This window comes from Elephantulus edwardii, unplaced genomic scaffold (assembly GCF_000299155.1).
Source record: "Elephantulus edwardii isolate Elephantulus edwardi_28Jun2011 unplaced genomic scaffold, EleEdw1.0 scaffold00190, whole genome shotgun sequence".
Classification (NCBI taxonomy): domain Eukaryota; kingdom Metazoa; phylum Chordata; class Mammalia; order Macroscelidea; family Macroscelididae; genus Elephantulus; species Elephantulus edwardii.
Genome location: NW_006399940.1, coordinates 5,223,649 through 5,244,851, shown reverse-complemented (window position 1 = coordinate 5,244,851; position 21,203 = coordinate 5,223,649). Strand labels below are relative to the sequence as shown.

General features: G+C 34.7%; 1 protein-coding gene across 2 annotated transcripts in view; it reads right to left on the bottom strand.

Annotated features, from left to right (window-relative positions):
• Positions 1-6,453: 6,453 nt before the first annotated feature.
• ZRANB2 (zinc finger, RAN-binding domain containing 2) overlaps positions 6,454-21,203 on the bottom strand; it is a 24,573-nt gene continuing 9,823 nt past the window's right edge. Inside the window, exons 5-10 of one of the 2 annotated variants that reach the window (XM_006896778.1) lie at positions 18,504-18,580; positions 18,207-18,341; positions 15,086-15,255; positions 13,565-13,651; positions 8,189-8,344; positions 6,454-6,517 (exon numbers count right to left, since the gene is read on the bottom strand). In XM_006896778.1, coding sequence (XP_006896840.1) covers positions 6,454-6,517; positions 8,189-8,344; positions 13,565-13,651; positions 15,086-15,255; positions 18,207-18,341; positions 18,504-18,580 — 689 coding nt within the window. Of the gene's footprint in view, positions 6,518-7,060; positions 7,136-8,188; positions 8,345-13,564; positions 13,652-15,085; positions 15,256-18,206; positions 18,342-18,503; positions 18,581-21,203 lie in introns of those variants that run through there. The other variant, XM_006896779.1, reaches the window with a different exon arrangement.

Genomic DNA, 21,203 nt, shown 5'->3' with positions numbered 1-21,203 from the left:
GCAAAAAAACAATGGGTATAATTTAAGTAATTTTTAATCCAATGAAAACTTTATTTACATGCAACTCTTAGAGGCTGTATTTCACTAAACCACAGGTTTGACCTCAAACTTATTCCAATTTGTGGTGAGGATAAAGAACTTTTGTGTGTGTGGGGAACCCACCAATGTTTTTCATCAATGAACTAGCATTTATTCCCTAATTGTTCAAAGTGCATTACCACTGCTGTAGGAAAAAGACACACAAAAATACCCTTTTTCAAAACACATGGAAGATTTTAATAATGGACTCATTTACTTAACATTGAGAGTTCCTTCTAACATTGCCCTAGGGACAGAGATAGGAGGAAAATAGACATACTCTTTCATTAAGTTAGTTCCTAAGGCAATTCTGTGCAGCCAATAATATTCTAGTTTTTTTGAACTACTTAGGAAGGATGCTGGTAGACTGGGGGTGATATAGTAGTAGGTACACACAGGACATTCCAAGAAACCCCTGTACAAAGATGAAAAACTAAAAGTAATTTAGTTAACATGACTGTAATTAAATATTTAAGAAACATGTATTCAAACCCATATAAAATAAAAATTACAAACACACCACAGAAGATTTTATAGAAATATGAGAAGGAATGAAGTTTTAAATTATGATTGCAGGCTCATGTTAGTAAAACCATTCCAGCATTAACAAGAAAGATTAATGCCGTATTAAACACAGTCAGCCATTATTTCTAAAAATCTACTGTTTAAAAGACAAGATGTTTCATATTACATGCCAGACTACTAAATGTAGTAGGTAGAACCTACCAGCCACTCTGTGGGAGAAACAGGCTCAATCTTCTCCCACAAAAATTTACAGCCTTGAAAATCCAATGGAGAATTCAATGGAGGATCAACATCAGTGGGACACTACTTGATGGCAATGAGTTCAGTTTGTTAAAAACCAAAGCCCTGGTAACGCTCAGTTGTCTGGGCTTGAAAGTTAACTTTTAGATAAATCAACTGTAGACCAAGGAGGTAAAAGGAAACTAAGAAGCTTTTCAAATTACTAGTAATACTATTTATCAAAGGGTTACTTGTAATACTGTATCAGCATGAAATACCATATTGAGATACTGGTTTTGAAATACATGATATACTGGTTTTGGTGGAAAATTTTATTCTTAGTGAAAGTGCCCATTTGACATTTAAAAGGAAAAGAACGTAGTTAAGACATGATCTGGTGCACAGCAAAGAGGAAACAGAAAATAAGCATCTCCAAATTCATGGGTATAAAATATCTGAAGACATGGTGGGATGGAAATAGAAGTCACTATTTGCTATACACTTGTGCTAGACATTACTGTAAGCATTTGTGTAAAAAATATAAATTCTTACAGATTTTCTTATGAAAGAAATCCAAATAATGTTAACACATTCCTTGCTGCTTTCGAGGTAGATCTCCTTCCTTTTAACTAGGTCTCCTAGCTGCATCTTGAAGGAGTTGTAGCAGGTTAAGTGTTGAACTGTCAGTCAAAAGGTCAGCAGTTCAAATCCACCAACCACTCTGAGGAAAAAAAAATGCTTAGATTTATGGCTTCATATATCTGATGGATTTAGAATCTACACGATGGCAGTGGATTCAGGTTTTGTTCTGGTTTGCCAAAAAATTTTTATCTCTAATCTTGAAAAAAAGAAGAAATTCAGATGTGCAAATAGTGTACAAAATTGTTATGTACAAAATAAAATAAAATTTAAAACATTAAAATCCTGGCCAGTATTCTTAAAAGACTGGCACTCATATTCATTGCTGCTGAATAAGAACCAACTGATAGGTGACCAACCACTGTGCTTCCAGACGCTGTAAATTATCCCCAATGAGCTGCTACTGGGAAGCTAACCAGGGAAGAACCACCTCTGCTGGGGTTAACTCCCTACTGAATGTCTTCAGAACTCCCCTAGGACAAAAAGTGGGTGTTAACAAATAATAGCTGGGGAAAAACAAAGAGGGGATTGGGGGGGGGGGGAGGCTGATTAACTCTGCAACCTTCGTATACACCATTATTAAAAAATAAAATCTATTTTCAATCTCTCTACACTTGTCTCCTATTTATAAAAAAAATTCTACATTAAATAGATTTCACTAGCATGTTAATTTTTTTTTCCCAAGACGTTATCTGGTTATGAAACAATACTGGAATCTGAGACTAGGTTTTTGAGCTGTGGGAATTAAATCTCATTAAGCCACTTTGGTGACTTCTTTAGCGAGCTACTGTGCCATAGTAGGGAGTTGCACTGCTGACCCAAAGGCAATTATCTCATGCAGCTTTCTGGAATAAAGATGGCAATCTCTTCCTGTGCAATTTACAGCCTTCCAAATTATAACGGAGAGTATACTCTGAGTCAGTTCCAACACAATGGCAGTGAGTGTGTGGCTACATGTTCTTAAGCTTTTAATTCTTTATTTATTCTCTTTGTGAAATAGGAATATATAATGACTGGGTGAACTAGAAAACGCCTGAGCATCACTTACTGCATATTTTTAAACTGTCTACATAATTTAAACTCTAGAAATAAATTTCCAGGTTAGTGAAGCTATGACTTCTTTTTTTAAATCTTGCAATGGTTTTTTTAGATCCATCTTCTTACTAATATTCCTAACAATGACTGTAGACAGAAAAAAAGAATAATTCTGTCTAGAGATTGTTATGTATTTACAGCTGTGAAATGGAATATTTATTACCATTAATCAAGTGTTTAGATGAAAATATTTCAAATGAAAACATAAAAACAAAAAAAACCCAAAACAAAACCCTAGTCAAACCTCAACAACTATGAAGTGACAATTAACCAAAGGGCAAATAATATGAAGCATTTGGCTGTACAGAAGTCATGCCAGGAGACTTGTTAAAAGCAAGCTGCTGTTGTTAGGTGCTGTTAAGACTCACAGAGACCCTATGAACAAAAGAACTGAACCCTGCTCTATCCTGCATCATCCTCACACTTCCTAATATGAAAGAACCCATTACAGCAGTCACCTTGTCAATTCACCTGGTTGAGGGTCTTCCTCTCCTTTGATGACCTTCCACCCTTTCCAACATCATGTTCCTCTACTAGGATAGCCCCTAACAGCAACATGCCCAAAGTATATGAGGCAAAGCATCATAATCATCCTTTCCAAAGAATATTTGTTTGTTCTTCTGGCAGTCTATGGAATAATCAGTTCTCTTCTCTAACACAATTCAAAGACATCAATTATTCTTCTCTCATCCTTATTCACTGTTCAGCTCTCAGACACATAATAAGGAATCTGAAAGACCACGGCCTGAATCAGACTCATCTTAGTCCTGAAAATGACATCATTCCTTATTAATAATTTGGAGAGGTCCCTAACTGGAGACTTTTCAAGTGTATTATGTCTCCTTATTTCCTGCCTGCTGGTACCAAGAATCCAAATAATATGAAGTTGTTGACAGTTTCAATCCTTTCTCTACTCATCCTGACGTATCAGTCCAGTGGTAAGAATCTTTGTTCTGTGACAATGAAATGCAATCTATATTGAAAGCGGCATTCCTTGATCTTCTGCAACAAGTTCTTCAAGTCTTCCTCAGAGTCATCTGCATAACAAAGGCTACTGATGAGTTTCTCCCACCAATCCTGAGGATACTCCTCCTCAAGTCCAGCTTCTCAATTTGCTCAGCATACAGAATTTATAGGTATGGGGAGAATACAACCCTGACATACACCCAGCTCAATATTAAACCATGCAGTGTTCCCTCCATTTTGTCCTAGCAACTGCATCTTCTTTGTTCAGGTATAGGTTTCACACGAGCACAATTAAGTGCTCTGGGACTCCCATTTTTCTCAATGTCAGCCATAAAGCTTGCATAGACATTCTTCTGGTACTCTTTACTTTTAGCCAGGATCCATCTGACATTGGCAATATCCCTGGTGCCATTGCCTCTTCTAAAGTTCTGCTTGAACTTCTGGGAAACTATACGGTGGTCTAGCCAGTTTTGAATAATCTTCAGCAATATTTTGCTTGCGTATGATATTAATGATATTTTTCAATAGTTCCCACACTCACTTGGATAATCTTTCTTGGGAACTGGATCCTCCATCCATTGGCCAGACAGCTATTCTCCAAATTTCCTGGCATAGACTGGTGAGTGCTTCCAAAGCAAGTTTATCAAACAACTTTTGCCAGGTCAACTTTCTACAGACATACAACTTACTGACAGCAATTAGAATAAATGCCTGTGTAATCCTTCCCTTCATGAGATTTTTCTATTACCATTAATTCACTTTTTTGCTAACCTCCCAACCATAAAAACCACTAATAAACAAACTTTATTCTCTATTAATTGCTCTCCTTTTTATAAGATCCTGAGATTAACTAGTAAAATAATATATGCCTTGAACTGAGCATTATGCTTTTTTACTATCTAATATGGGATCAACGCCACTACTGTCACACTCTTAAACTAACAAGCCAAGGAAAAAAAACCAACCTGTTGCTACTAAACAGGCTGGGTTTATAATGATTCCCCCTCCCACTAGGTTTGAGGCTGTCACTTTTTAGGAGAAGACTGCCCAATGAGTTGACATACTCTGAACTATGCCCTCAGGGCTTTTTAAAATGACAACATGAACTCAAAACAAAAAGCAATGGATGGACAGTTTGTGTCAATTGTGTGGTGGGTGAAGGAGAATGGACACTACTTAGAAAGAAGGTTGCAGTGTCATGGAATTGTACATGTAGAAAGAGCTGCAGTTGTGCTAAGTTTTTCTGGGTATATTCTCAATAAAGGTAAATAAGCTGGCAATAGATAAAGTTGACTAGAAAAAGTTAAAATTCACAATAAAAAGAAACAACACTATGATTTGAGCATTAGAACAGAGCTTAAAAATCTCTAGTTTTATTTTTAACAAACACCACTTGATGCTTGACTCACAGGCTTTATTTACATTTGTCTACAGCATCATTTCCTTACGAAATGAACTAGTACAGTTTAGTTACCAAAAGAACCATAATCATCTGAATTATCTGTAAATTACTATTAGCTAAATTTATAACCTTGAATTTGCTAATACAGCCAAAGTTTTAAATACAGAAAGCACAAGAATATACCATGTAGAAAGTAGATCATCTGATCTGGGCAATTTGGAAGGTAGACTTTCAAGAAGTCTGAGGCACAATTACAAGAGAGTAAAAGTTCCTGTGCAACCTACAGTAATGTAGCAAAAAAATAAGGCATAAAAAAACCTGGGGAAGTTCATTGTAAAAATACTATTAAAATAGTTCTACATAAGATATTATGTAGATCAGTTGAGAAAAACACTCATTTTAAAATAAAAGACAAATAGAATTTTGTTTGGTCTATCTACTAGATATCCTAAAATGTTTTCATTTTTTATTTAAACTGAAACAGGCATTAGTGTTAAGGGGTAAAAAATAAGAAAAATAAATCAATATTCTATGTAAAAAAAATTTCCCAAGCAGATTGTTAACCTCCTTTATTATACTTACCTTGCACTGTCACTGAAGGTACTGTCAAGAGAAGTCTTTTTATTTTCAAACCAGAAGACAAAAATGAAGTTCAAATGACCAGATTTTAATTTTGAGAAATAAGACAAACTTTAAAAGCATTTTAAGCCATAAGTAACTATAAGTGAATGATAACAATAATGATTTAGGTTTGCATCATGTAAAAATAAGCACTCATTTTTATTTCAGAAAATTTTATGCAGCGGTGTTTTATGTTAAATATCTTAAAGCAAAGACTCATTTAAATACACAATGTTTCCTTAGTGACCTTTCACTCAAGAGAAAAAAAAAATCGTACTTCTACTTAGCTTTTACTCATTAAAAATTCTTACTTAGGATTGTTCATCCCATCACATGTGGCAACTAGATTTCTGATGGATACCATATAAAGTGGTTTAAAATCCTAAGTATTTCAAAATCATAAACCCTTATAGGGAATTTCAAAATAAGATATTTATGGTCAGTTGTTTCACAATTTAGCTAATTTAGACATTAAGTTAACATAAAAAAGTTCTTTTCTCAACCTCTTTCCAATTAGTCTACCCCATCTTTGCCTCTACATCCATAGTTCAGGCAAGCCTATGAATTCTACTTAGTCAATACATTTAAAATGTTTGGAAACAAAATAGCTCCAATTAGGAAACAAAGTATTTTTGTTTAGCTGAGATGGTTTTGAAGAAATCAAATTTTTTTTAATTTAACAATGCTAAAGACAGCATCTATTCTGGGACATTATGGCTTAAAATGCTATTATTTTTAACTTTACAAATAAACATAGCTGTATTGTTTGAAAAGCAATGAAAGGCATGCACCTCTACTAGCAGATTTAGCACTTCTGACCAAGTTAAGACATCAACTTCTTAAAAAATATGCTTCATGCATGGTATTGATTTCTTTCTTTTTTTTTAAACAAGGTAAATTTTAGTACATTATTTCTTTTTTGAACTGGAACGGGAACCAGAATGAGATGATCCAGAAGATGACCTGTGGTGCCTGCAAGACATAATGAACAAAGTATGCAAAGTAGTAAGATGGAGCATGACTCCAATATTTATTTTGTAAGACTTCAAGAATATAAAAAACAAACACCTGGATGCTGGCAAAAAGAATACTTAAAAACTTAGACAAACTTGGAAACATAAAATTATCTGGTCTTTATTTAGATTTTAGATGTGAGCCCAGTTATAGTTATATAGCATAATTTAAAATTCTATAATATAAAAATATATTCTCATTAAAAAATATAGCCACCTCTCAATTATTTAAGGTAATGAAGGAGAAAGCCTTGCAAAAATTCATAAAATTATAGTGTACAAGGGAATATAAATTTGGTAACTGAGATGTGATTTAGCCAATCTCTAATACACTGTATAAAGTGTGCTACGTCTGTATATAAAATACAGCAAGGCTTCTGACTGTGTATGAGTATATATTCATAATTAACTAAAACGTGAAAATCTAGATCACACAAGATGACTGTACAATTATTTACAGGGTTATTATTCATGCAGCTAATATGAATAAGTCAATATAAACCTGCATAAAGTAGTGGTGTTCCGTAGGGTTTGGCCCTGGGCTCAGGGTTGTTTAGTGTTCTCACCAATCACCTGGCTTATGGAATAGAGAACATGTTCATTAAGTTTAGATGACAACAAACTGGGGGACACGGGGAGATTATATGTGGCTAAGATAAAAATCTGCACAAGTGTTATGAAAGCAACAGAACGACGTTCACTCCAGTACAGAGCAATTTTCTTACAAGGAAAACAAACACACAAAACCAATAGTAGCTGTGTGTATTTTAAAATCTAAATTTCAAAATTATTTTAATGAAGAACAAAACTGTTTTAAGCAGGGATCATTAGATAATACTGCCACTAAAGCCAGAAAAAAAACACTCCCAAAATCAAACTTTATCTAGTCCTTATTTTCCCTTACTAAATGGAAATGAAAAATTTGCCAAAATGGCATACAAAGTCATTAAAATTACTGTATCATTAAACACTGAGAACCATGAGATGTTAATGAAATTTTATGCTCAATTAGCAGATTACAACTGCACTCTTCGTATTTTAAAAATGTCAGTGCATAAAATGTCAAAGTTTTTATATGTAGAAACTATATGTGTACTGCAAGATGAAAATGTTATAAGCTAGAAGAAACAATTATTTTCTGGATAAAGAGCTTGAGACAATAATGCTGTGGGAAATAGGTCTGCACAAATCTAAAAGGTTCCCAATAATGTTGAATAAGGTTTATTAGATACATTTAAAATTCCTGATTTCTAATTATTTTTAAAAATTACAGAAGAAATTTAGACATAAAAATCTACTTTGAAGCAACATCTAAATTGCTTCACTATGCAGCGTCTTAATTTTTAAAAAAAGCAAAAATAACCGAGAGTTGGCTATAGAGATTATATATGAAAACAAAGATAAAATTATCATATAGTTTGGATGAGAGTAGTCTGATTTACAATTTTTCTTAAATAACCTGATCAAAGAACAGGATAAACATAGCAATGTCTGTTTTTTGAAGTATTCAAAGCTCAAAGTACCTTTTTACAGTTGGAACAAAGAAAATGATAAAATCTAACCCTTCACTAGAAAGTTTCTACTAAACACACTTAAGAACACCCATTCTTATTTCTACAGAAACCCAAACCTTTCAGGTGACCGTGATCTTGTTCGTCTTTTTTTGCGATCACCAGATGAAGATCTAGAACGACTTCTCTTTCTGTTCCTCTCAGGAGAAGATGACGAACTTGAATAAGATCTTTTTCGTGGGGAAGAAGAGCCCCTTTGGGACCTGGAGCTGGATCTTCATTAATTGAGAAACAAATCAAACATTTCATTAAATGAAGAAATAAAGAAGCCTGCTTTGTTTAACAGTAGCTCCAAAAGTATTAAAATGGGATATATAACATCTATGAAAGTTTTATATAGAGTACTTACTGCTTATTCAACAGAAGACTTCTGGTTCAATCATGAAACATTCTACTTAATTATTTTCATTTTACCTTATAAAAATTTTAATTTTTCCATGTGCAAGCAAAAATCAGCTTTAAATGTATTAAAATAAAATTGTAATCATTTTTAAAATGAAGAACTTTACGTTTAGAAAATCCATTCTCCCACTTTGGGTAAAAAATATCTCTTACATAAACCTTCTTGAAGAAAATAAATATAATTCCATGTAAAATTATATAAATCATTACTTAAATTACTACTGTTTAAAGAAGGAACAAGAGAAAAAATAAACTGGACTAAACTATTACACAAAGGAAAAAACCAGCAACTTCAAAATTTTATAATACTTATTTTTTTATGAAGGATCACTATCCACGAAATATGAAGTGTTGACATTCACATGTTTTAGAAAGAAATAAATAGTGCAAATGCAAATTTTTTCTTCTTCAATTATAAATTTTAGTTGAAGGAATTTAGCTCAAACTTCCCAAAAAATTCACCTTTGGGCTTAAAACAAAATCAGAAAGCCCAAAAGGAGAATTCTTTGGAAAGTTATAAGCAATAAGAAAGTTTTTAGAAAGAGTATGAAGACTCTTCTGTAAACCAAAATTACAGTGCTTCCCAAAGGAAAACTACAATTTAAGGATCTTCATCTAAGAAGCACTAAAATAAACTGATTAAAACACTGGTAATATATCAATAACCTTATAAGCCATTTAAAAAAAACACAAAACAACAAAACCCTACTAGCTTACTACAAGGATGAATAGCACTCCTTTCTCCTAATGTTCATTTTAACACTATAGATTTAGTAAGTCTGTTACAGAAGGAATTGTGTGCCTCTCCAAAATATGTGCTGTGAAATCAAACCTCTAACGTGGTTTCAATTTCATTTGGGATTCTTTTTTATGTTAATTGGATAGGATTAAGAGTATTCTTAAAAATGAATCTCATTTAAGATATAAAACAGATTAAAACAAACTGAAAAGCAAAGATGGAAAGAACACATGAACATTTCTCAGCAGAAGCCAATGGACAGACCTTGCCCTATAGTTTACAGACAAAAAGCTAGAACTGGCTCCTTTGATCTCCTGTGACAAAATAATTTGTTAAAGCTATCCGCTTGTATTTTTCCATTATAGTAGCACTAAACAGAATTTTGTACAAGTGGGAGTGTTAACAAATAGAGTGTCAATGCAACATTGAACTAGGTAGAGGTTAGAAGTTTCAACAGGCTAAATAGTAGAAGCCTATACTGAATTGAAGAGACTGTTAAAAGAATTACAGATATCAAAGGCAATTCTGGCGAGGGTTCAAAAGGAAGTGGAGAGAGCTAACACTTTGTGTCTCAGAAAAAAAATGGCTAGAACAACAGAATATTGGCAGGGATATGAACTTTAATAGTATTCTGGTGATGTTTTAAAAGAAATTAATAAACATGCAATTGAGTAAGGAATGACGATGATTTTGCTGCAGTGTCTGAATTATGTTTAAATGTTTGGTGGAAGATAAAGTTTTTAAGTGATGAATTTGGGTACCTGGCTGAAGAGATTTCTAAGCAAGCTGTTAAAGGGTCACGTGGCTGCTTATATTTAAATGTAAGGGGAAACAGAGACTTAAAATTGAGCTGTGTAAAATCAAGACATAAAAAGATTTGGAAAATTCCACTGTACCAAGTAGAGACTCCTAGAAATTTCACCATGTAGGACACCACAAATAATAATAATTATTATTATCATTATTGAAACCAAGCCAATTTTTTTTTTAAGACTAGACTTAGACATAGTAGCAAACACATCAGCCAATACTGAAGGGGACAGAGAAAGTATGAAAGAAAAAATGCTGCCTATCTGCTTTTTTGAATTCTACAGGTTGGAAATAGCCAAAGAAGAGATGTTTCTTGTCATCTAAGAATCACAATATCCCTCAAATAGGTGGGTCTCAAAGGATAGGAGTCCAGGGTTTCTCAGGCATGGAAGGACAGAGCTCCCAGATTTCAAATTTCCAAGTCAGAACTTCACCAATTGGGTTTTTTGCATACGAAGCTACCATTTCCATTTAGCCCAGAGAATTGCTATTAAAATTGAGGCAGTGTGATTGTTATGCCCAAGAGCCATAAGATTAAGATTATGGTCAGCTGGAGCTGAAGAGCCAGAGTTCATTTGCACATAAACCAAGCAAAAAGCTAGTGCCAGCCAAAGTCAAAGATTTTCTAGCCAGAATTTAAGGCTCATTCAAAAGTGTGGACAGCTAAACCACTGCCTAGATAGTCTTTTAAAAAAAGAGGATTAAAAAAAAAATAAATAAAATAAAAAAAGAGGATTATTTTCAAGTTTTGAGGGCTGAAGTGAATGGTTCTGTTGACTTGCTGACCAGCTTGGGAACTTTCTCTTCAATCTCTTTTAGGCTTCCTTGTACTGGTTCCACTATTAACTTTGCAAACAGTTAACTTGTAACCTAGATTTCACACATGAAGAGGAATTTTGACAAGGATGGAATACAACTCAAGTCTCACTCATATCTGATTCAGATGTTTGAGAAGATAAGATTTTGAAACTGGAGTGGATTTAAGACTTTTGGAATGTGATGGGGTAAATGTGTTTTTCCTTTGCCAAGGATAAAAATTTTGGGGGAGGGGTAGAATGCTATGGACAGAATTGTGTCTACTCAAAACATGTAAATCTTAACTTCTGTGGCAGTAGTTACAGGGATTTTTTTGAAATTAAGTTATTTTTGTTATCTTAATGACAGGATCAGTGTAGGATATGTCTTTAAATCATTATCTTTAGAGATTAGCATCAGGATTGGAGAAAGGCTCATCAACAATCTACTTGAGCATGACTCAATCCTGCTGACCAAAACTGAGGACCTGAAGTGCCTGCTACAGAGGATCAAGGATTACAACCTTCAATACAGATTATGTCCAAACATCAAGGAAACAAAAATCCTCATCATGGGACCAACAGGGAACATCATAGCACATAGAGAAGACTTAAATTGTCAGTTATCACAGTCAACACCCTTGAAATCAGCACTCAGGGAGACATGCAACGTTGGGAAAGCTATCAGGGCACTCTATAAAATCCTGAGACACATTGTCAGTTTTAAAGACTAAAGTAAAAAAAAAAAAACAAAAAAAGACTAAAGTTTGCCTAATTCAAGCCAGTGTTTCCAATCACATGCTATGTATGCAATGAGAGATAGATAAGGATGACAGAAGAATCAATGCATTTGAGTTGTCATATTGGATAAAACGGAATTTCCAAACAGCTGTGTCCCAGAAAGAGCAACAAGAATGTTCCTTGGAAGCAAAGCAAGTACTGTCTCACATGCTTTGGACACATTATTAGAAGCTAGTCCTTGGAAAGGGACATCATGCTTGGAAAAGTGGAAGGGAAGACCCTCGGCAAGATGGACAGATACAGTGTCCGTAGCACTGGACTCAAATGTGGCAAGGATGGTGCAGGATAGGACAGAGTTCAAGATCTGTTACTCATAGGGTCTCTATTAGTCATACTCAATTTGATGGCACTTAACAACCTTAGAGATGTAAGACATTAATCAAGCATGCTCAAGAAGCAGAGATGGAGAAGCCACATGATTGTCCAAGAACAAAAACTCTAAATGATAATGACATCTCCTTTGAATACAGATAGGTCTTCCTGTATATACAGCACACTTTATTCAGACTTCTGGCCTCCTAAATTGAGAATACTGTTAAAGCAATCCACTTGTAGTAATTTTGTTATACTAAATAACTGGACAGTCAGTAAAAAATATTTTTACCAAAACACTGATAAATTTCAGTGTGAATGTCCACAAGTGGAATAAATGTCTTTAGCAGGTCATCAATATATTAACTTAAAAACAAAGTCATTATTTTTTTTAAGCCTAGAAATATAAAACCAGTGTTCAATTTTCTTTACAAATTATACTTGTCTTTATGGGTCTGACTAAAGTGTGCTAAAAGCACAATAGTTGATCATTTATCTGGTATCCAAAAGGGTATTTTGAACTGGGAGTCTGCTCCTCGGTAGAAAAGGCCAGGCCATCTAATATCATAGATTACAGCCTACAGAGCAGTTCTACTCTGTCAGAGTCTGAATTAGCTTACTACAACTGTAGTTGTTAGGCATTAAGTTCTGACTCGTTAATCAGATCTGACTTTGACAAGCACTGTGGCAATTGGACAATTAAAACAGACATTCGGATGGCGGGGAAGAACAACAAATTGGGGAGGAGGGTAGAGAAAATGGTGCAGTAATGAAGGAATGAAAACCCAAAATCCCTGTAAATGTTCATTAAAACTAATAAAATTTAATAAAAAAAAAAAAAAAGTTCTGACTTGTAACCCAGTGACAGAATCAATCCATCTCATCGAGGATCTTCCTCTCCTGCACTGTAAACCTTATGTACAAGGCAAATAAAACACTACCTGGTTTTGTGCCACAGATCTGACTAAATGTAAATGGAAAGCTGACAATAATGCTACTTAAGACAATTTCCTACACTAGAAAAACTCTCATTATTTGATTCAGGTTGTGGAATTAGATAGGGATATCGGTTTTCCCTATAATGCTCATAACATTCTATGAAAACTAAAAAAGAGAAAATGTGTAGAGTTACCCCAGAAGTTTTACTGCTATAAATGCCAAAATTGTTTATATTATATGTATTGAAATAACTGCCCTACAAAATAAAATTTACTTTAAGGCAGTGTTTTACTTCCATTGAACAGATTTTATATTTGCATATCTAATTTTATTTCAATTACTTTTACAAACATAACACTTATATAGTTGGAGTTGGCTCCATCTTCTTATTTTATCACATCTTAAAGCAAAATAACAAACCTTGCATAATCCAAAATAGTCACCATAATTCAATCATGGGAATGTCTTGGAACACTGACTGCTTGGCAATGGAAACATATCATGGTGAGAAAATTAAGCCGAGGCAAGTGAAAACTGACAAGTAGAAGCAAAATAAGGAGGTAGGGGAAAGCAGCAACACCTTTTGCAGCCTTTAAATACTTTTTCTCTCTGCTTTGCAGAGATGCTACCTCATTCACCTTGATTTCGACCCACGAGATCTCGAATGTTCTCTGGAACTGGAACGAGATCTTGACTGCGAACTGGAAGAACTTCTTGAACGGGACCTGGAACAACATGGAAGGATTTTTTTTTTCCCCCAAGACCACTTAACTGAACTTTGTGATACGAACTCTGAAAGAAAGATGTGCATTAGAGCTCACTTTCAAGTTAAAAAAAAAATACTATATATATATATATATATTCTCAAGCATTCAAATATTTCCTTTTCAATATGTAAGACAGGCCAAGGTGATTTAAAAAGGAATCAATGATCACTTTCTATGCTGGAATTTCACTGAATATTACTGAACACTGAAAAAAAAAAGTGCTTACCTTTACCACCTTAGAAGAATGTGGAATGTTTTCTATTCACAATTAATAATTTTAAGTCACTCTTGTCTAATATATCCAGAAAAGTAGAAATGTTAAAATTTAAATTCTCTGAAAATTATCTCTAGAAACCCCTTCTGCATCCTTGTTTCTAGCTAGCATCAAACTTATGATAATGATATATGTATTTGACCACTATGATTTTCTTCCTTCAAATCTTAAAGAATTAATGGAGAAAAACATTAAAATCCCAAGACTGTTTTAGATAATTATTTTTAAGAATATAAGCAAAGAACATTTGGTTCACGCAGTCTTTAAAAAAAAATACCCCAAATTATGAAATAAAATACTTTAACCTAATCACTTTTAATGTGTTCCTTAAAATAATTACATATTTACATTAAAAATAGTTCCTTGAAGAAAAAGTTTTATTTTAAAGCTAACAATTTATAAATATTCAATAATTATCTCTAGGAATTCAGTTTATGTTTCATTACTAAAAGTCATTAAAATTCATTTCCCATTAGTAGGGCTTATTCCAATATTTACTGTTTATTTCAGACATTGCTTTGCCTGTTTTACTTTGCTGACTATAAAGTAAAAAGCTTTCATTATTAAAAACTTTTCAAAACTTAAGAATATTCAAGTACAATACCAATTTAAATCTTAGATTTATCCCTGAACATTACAACACTTATTAGTTAATAGAACTAAGAGGGCTGAATTTGCTCTTTGAGAATACGGACATGAAAGTAAATTAAGAACATTTAAAAATAAACAATTTCACTAATGCTTCAAAAATCTCTATTACTAGCTTTTATGAAAAGTGAACACACAAAATCGTCACTTTATTTACTTAACAAGTACCAAATTAAGACTTTGGAAAGAATAGTATTATTCCATGTAATAGTTTAACTGAACTTTTGTAGTCTATTTTATAAAAGACTTGGTGCTAAAATGGACTAAAGAAATTTCTTATTAAAATTTCCATGTCTGAAAATACTGGACAGTAACATCATGGTACTAAATGAAAAAATTAACTCCTAAAAGGTGACTTGAATGAAATCTTTAACATAAAAAGGACAACTTATTCAGTCAAGAAAAAAATTGATAAAGAAGTTAGATACTGACATTTTGACAGTTGTTACCCTTGACCTGTACCCGTTTACCTGGACCTAGACCTTGAACTTGAGGGGGAGGATGAGCGTGATGAAGATCGTGAATGTGAAGATCGAGACTTTGAGCGACTTCGTCTACTGGATTTCTTTTTATTACTATCTTCTTCTTCACTGGCATCAAGATTATATTTTGAGAGATCAGCATCATCTTCATCCTCATCCTAACAATAAATAAAAATATTTAAATAATTACAGATTATATTAATGGTCAAGAACAGTTCTACAAGGAGAAACCACCAATGCATCTACTGTCAATATTTTGTAATCCATGATAGAAATAAAAGAGTATGATTTATTAGCCTATATTTGAATAAATTTACAAATAGGAAAATGATAAAGGGGAAAGAAATCCATTCCAATTCTCCTTAAAAATCCATTTCCATTAGTCTTAGTTGGGATTTTAGGACTTTCAGTTTTAATCTTATATTATAATGACCACTTATTTTGTCTCTGCAACTCTGGAAATCTACTTTGCCTCTCTAATGTCATCTTAGGTATTGCTTAGGCATTAATTCTTATAGACATATTGCATTGGAAAAGTCATCTGTCAGGAACCTCTCCAAAGTACTGAGAAGCAATGATGTTAGTTTGAAGACTTAAGAACATGTGATTCAGGCCATGGTCCTTTTAATAACTTGTTATGCATTTGAGAGCTGGATAGTAAGTAAGAATGACTGATGCTTTTGAGCTGTCGTATTGGAGAACAGTACTGAATGGACTCCAAAAACCCAAACTGGTGTTATCTTGGAGAAAGCACAGGCAGAGTGCTCCTTAGAGGCAAGGATGGCAAAGCTTCACCTCACATACTTTGGGCATGTTACTTCCTAGAAGGGGCTATTCCTTAGAAAAGGACATCACATTAGGAAAGGTGAAAAGTCAACAAAAAAGAGCACAACTTAACAAGATGGACTGACACAGTTACCACGTCTATGAGTTCAAGTATGTCAGCAATGATGATAACTGGGCGGTCTAGGACAAGATTCAAATACGACGTTGTACTTGACTCATGGCTACTTAACAATCTCATCTTAATACACTGTGTCAGGTAATACATTATCTTAAAACATTAAGTTAAAATGCAACACCTTTTAACTTAAAAATTTTTCTAATCATCAATATAGATTCATTTAGTTACATGTTAGCTAGATTACACTTAACAGACACATAGTTCCCTTACCATGAATATACATTTATCATAAATTCTAAAGCATGCTCCCAAAGAACTAAGACCTACTAAAGTGGCTATTGTCTCCCTTTGCTTTCATATTAAATTCCACCTGATTTCTTAAATATTAATGGAAAATTCTCTACTTCCTATTTCTGTCCATACTGATTTCAATTAATTGGTTGCAACATTACATGTGAAAACATAACTGTACTCCACAGGCTTTGTTCAACAGCCAATTTTTTCCAAAATGGATATTTAGCACTTTCTTCTAGATCACCTCCAGATGGACTAAAACCTCCAAACTTTGTTATTAGCTGAAACTGTATTACCACTCAGGAATTCTGTTATCTAGTTATTCCACTAAAATCACATAACTTTTGAAATTACGGTATACATATGTCTTCGGGATATTTATTGCTAAGAAGCCATCTTGTTAATTTCTTTCTCCACTCTTAAGCTCCATTAAGAGAAAGGACATTTTGTCTTGGCCACTATTCTAAGAATCAAAAGTGTTTGGCAAAGAACTCTGGCACTTTTATGAGAATATTGTTACTAGGTGTCATCAAGTCAAGCAAGATTTTTTTTTATATTTTATTAATTATAATTAACATTTACAGAGATACTGGATTTCCATTTATTCATTGTTGCACTTTTCTTCCTGCCCACTCCTCTCCTCCCCCAGTTCACTCTTCTCTTTAAAAAGTAAAATTCCTTCACTGGTTTACAATCTTCCCCCCAACCTCGCCCCAAGTACACACCATTATGCAACCTTCATTCTGTACTCTTGTGACAACCCTAATACCCTATGAGGTATATTCCCAGTAGTGGAATTGCTGGGTCGAATGGTATCTCTAGTTGCAACTTTTTGAGAAAGCACCACACTGCCTTCCACAGTGGTTGCACCATTTTAACACTTCCACCAACAGTGAATAAGGGTTCCAGTTTCTCCACAACCTTGCCAGCATTTGTTACTTGCTGTTCTGTTAAATTTTGCTGTTCTCACTGGGATGAGATGTTATCTCATAGTTGTTTTGATTTGCATCTCTCTTAGAGCTAGAGATTTTGAACATTTCTTCATGTGCTTGTTAGCCATCTGAATGTATTCTTTGGTGAAGTGTCTGTTCATATCCTGTGCCCATTTTTCTATTGGATTATTTATCTTTATCTTGTTGTGGTGCTCAAGTATTTTATAAATTCTAGATATAAGTTTGTTATTTGACATGTCATTACCAAGTATTTTTTCCCAGTTTGTGGCTTCCCTTTTTACCCTGTTGGAGAAATTTTTGGATGTGCATAGGGATTTGATTCTTAGAAGGTCCCATTCATCTATTTTATCTTCTCCTGGTTGTAGATTTTTCAGGATACTTGGAAGACTGTTTATGTTGTGGATTAGGACTACGAGACTTCTTCCAAGCTTCTCTTTAATGAAGTTTACAGTCCTAAGTTTTAGTCCTAGATCCATGATCCACCTTGAGTTGGTTTTTGTATATGGAGTGAGGTGTGGATCTTGCTTGAGTCTTTTGCAGTTATTTTTCCAATTCTGCTAACACTATTTGTTTAAAAGGCTGTCGTTTTCCCACTTACTGATTTCATCACCTTGACCAAAATCAGCTGACCATAAGTAGATGAGCTGATTTCCGGGTGCTCAATTCTATTCCATTGATCTATGTGTCTGTCACTGTACCAGTGCCATGCTGTCTTAACCACCACAGCAGTGTAATAGGATCAAGTCAAGTAAAATTAAAGTACCCCTATGAACACTTTTCTATCCTGTGCCATCCTCTTCATTTCTGACATACTTGAGTGCATTGCCACAGTCACTGTCATTCCATCTTTTAAGGTCTTCCTGAGAATGAATGTAAATACCTTCACAAAGGATCAAAGACAGTAAATAACATTTAAATGCTGCATTGTAATTAAAGTAAAACAAAGAGAACTGTTTACCTCATCTAATTTATATTTAGAAAGATCTTCATCCTCATCCTCTTCTTCTCCCTCTGATTCCTTATCTTCAACTTCCTTTAAAATAGATGCAGGACCAACTGCTTTCCCTCTGTATTTTTTCTTTTTACGTCCAAACTAAGAAACAAAATTTTCGTAACATTAATGTACCACTTAAACTTGCAAATTAAGACTCAAATTGTACTTACAAAAATAAAAAGCATTAAAAATTTTTCTTTGCATTAAGATAATGTCTGTTGCTTTCCTAATTTGTAAATAAGGAACACTCTCAAAGCTTACCTCATCATATTCACCATCTGATTCTTCTCTTTCTATGTACTCAACATTTTCTCTTTCATTAAAACCACCACCATATCCTAAAAAAAAAAAGTGATTCTATGATAGTTATTTAAACAACAAAAGCATTATGTCCAACTCAACTCCAAGCAAGGGAAGAAAATCTTCTAATGATAGCTGCCTAGACATCTAGTAAGTTACTGGTATTTAAAAGAGCACATTAAAAAAATTCACTGTAGAAAAACTTATTAGCACTGGAGAAATTCTGGTTTGATGCTTGACTGATAACCTCAAGGTCTAAAAGTACTCTAAGATAAAGATGAGATAGTATGCTTGTGTAAAAATATAGACTTAGAAGCCCTGTGGCTTCAAATATTTAATGTGAGTCAGGATTGATGACTGTAGTTGTTTGAGTTTTCTTTATTTTGTATATGCATTTAAAAATCACTGATGTTCTCTGAATAGTCTGCAAATGTCTAAGTTAAAGAATATCCTATAAAAAGTAATTAAGATTAAGTAATTATTCTTTCACATCACATCTACAATCTAACACTGGATCCAAAGAGAAACTGGAATAAAGTTAAGAATACTCTATAAAAAGTAATCAAGATTAAGTCATTATTATTTCATGTCACACAACCTACAGTCTAACACGGGATCCAAAGAGAAATTGGAATAAAGGTAAGATAAGAGAGATCTTGAAACATTATCCCACTGAATAAATGTAAGTGTGAGGTTAATATAGTAAATGCCAGCAGTACCAGAATAAGACAAATGATTTATGGCCAGCAAAATATTAAGTGAATGGTGTACATAAATTCTCTTAGTGTCTGTGAATAGCTAATTAAAAGCTATATATGTTGTTGTTGTTGTTGCTATGTGCCGTCAAGTCACTTGCGACTCATAGCGACCCTATGTACAACAGCTTTAAACTCTGCTCTGTCCTGTGCCAATCTCGTTGTCTCCGACACACTCATCCCGATTGCCCAAGTCACCTCCACCCTTCCAAGCATGTCCTTCTCCCCTTACAACATGACCAAAGTATGTCACACGAAGCCTCAGAATCCTTGCCCCGAAGGAGCAGCCAGGTTTAACCCTCTCCAGGATAAATCTGTTTGTTTTCTTAGCGTTCGTTCCATGGCACACTCAGCCGACTTCTCCAACACCAAAGCTCAAAAGCATCAATTCTCCTTCTGTCCTCCTTGGTCATTGTCCAGCTCTCTGACACGTAACAAGTGATTGCAAAGACCATGGCCTGTACCAGCCGCACCTTAGTCTCCAGAGACACACCGTTGCTCTTGAGTACTTTAGAGAGGTCTCTAACAGCAGACTTTCACATCGCAATACGTCTTTTAATATCCTGGCTGCTGGTGCCCAGAATGTTGACTGTGGAGCCAAGCAGACTAAAGCTGTGAACAATCTCAATCTCAATCTCTTCACCATCCATCCTGATGCTGCCAAATGATCCAGTGGTGAGAATCTTTTGTCTTCTTGGCATTGAGCCTCAATACATATTGAAGGCTGCAGTCCTTGACCCTCTGAAGCAAGCGCTTCAGGTCCTCCTCAGTTTCAGCAAGCAGGGTTGTGTCATTTGCATAACGCAGATTGTTGATAGATCTTTCACCAATCCTGATGCCGCACTTCTCCTCATAGAGCCCAGCCTCCCAGATGATCTGTTCTGCAAACAGGTTGAAAAGGTATGGAGACAGGACACAACCCTGGCGTATGCTCTTCCCAATTTTGAACCAGGCAGTGTTTCCTTGCTCTGTTCTGACAACTGCCTCTTGGTCCAAGTGTAAGTTTCGCCTTAGCATGATCAAGTGTTCTGGGATTCCCATTCTTCTCATAGTCATCCCCAGTTTGTTATGGTCCACACAGTCAAACGCCTTTGCATAATCAATGAAACACAGATACACATTCCTCTGGTATTCGCTGCTTTCAGCTAAGATCCATCTGACATCAGCTACAATATCCCTAGTACTACGACCCCTTCTAAACCCAGCCTGGACTTCTGGCAGTTTTTGGATAATCTTCAGCAGAATCTTGCCTGCATGTGAAATCAACAATATTGTTCTATAGTTTCCAAACTCTGTTGGGTCACCTTTCTTTGGAATGGGAACAAATATAGATAAAAGATTTTTTTGTCTCAGAAGACTATGTAAGGTGATAAAGAAAGGTCAGTTAAGCATCATCATCATAGGATGACTGAATGAAGGTTGTGACAACAAATGGGGTGGAGAGAGAGGATGTATATAACAAGTACCTCAAAGAACTAAGATACCATCCTCATCACTTCCTAAAAATTAGATTAAGTGGGCTGGGACTTGAGATCTGAAAAACTATCTAGAGCCCACTAAGCCATAACAGTGTCACAAGGTTAGTTTTTTTTTTTTTTTTAAAAGGAGCAATAAAAGTAGAATTATCAGCTAAGTTCCCGGGATCACAAAAATCAAACAGAGACAGTACAGATAGTTAACATGAAAGAATTAAGGTTTCCGGCGCTGGCTGAAAATCGCCTGTGACTTCATCCATAGCCACTGGTGAGAGTCAGCGTCCAGAGCCATCAGGGGCTTTAAGCTCGTTGCCCACTGCTGTGGTGTGGACAGCTGAAACCCAGGCCCCGACAGGCACTTGGGGGTGGGGGGGAACACCCAGACTCTACTTCATGCTCTGCTGGAGAAGGAGGGGCAGTCTCCTGTACCA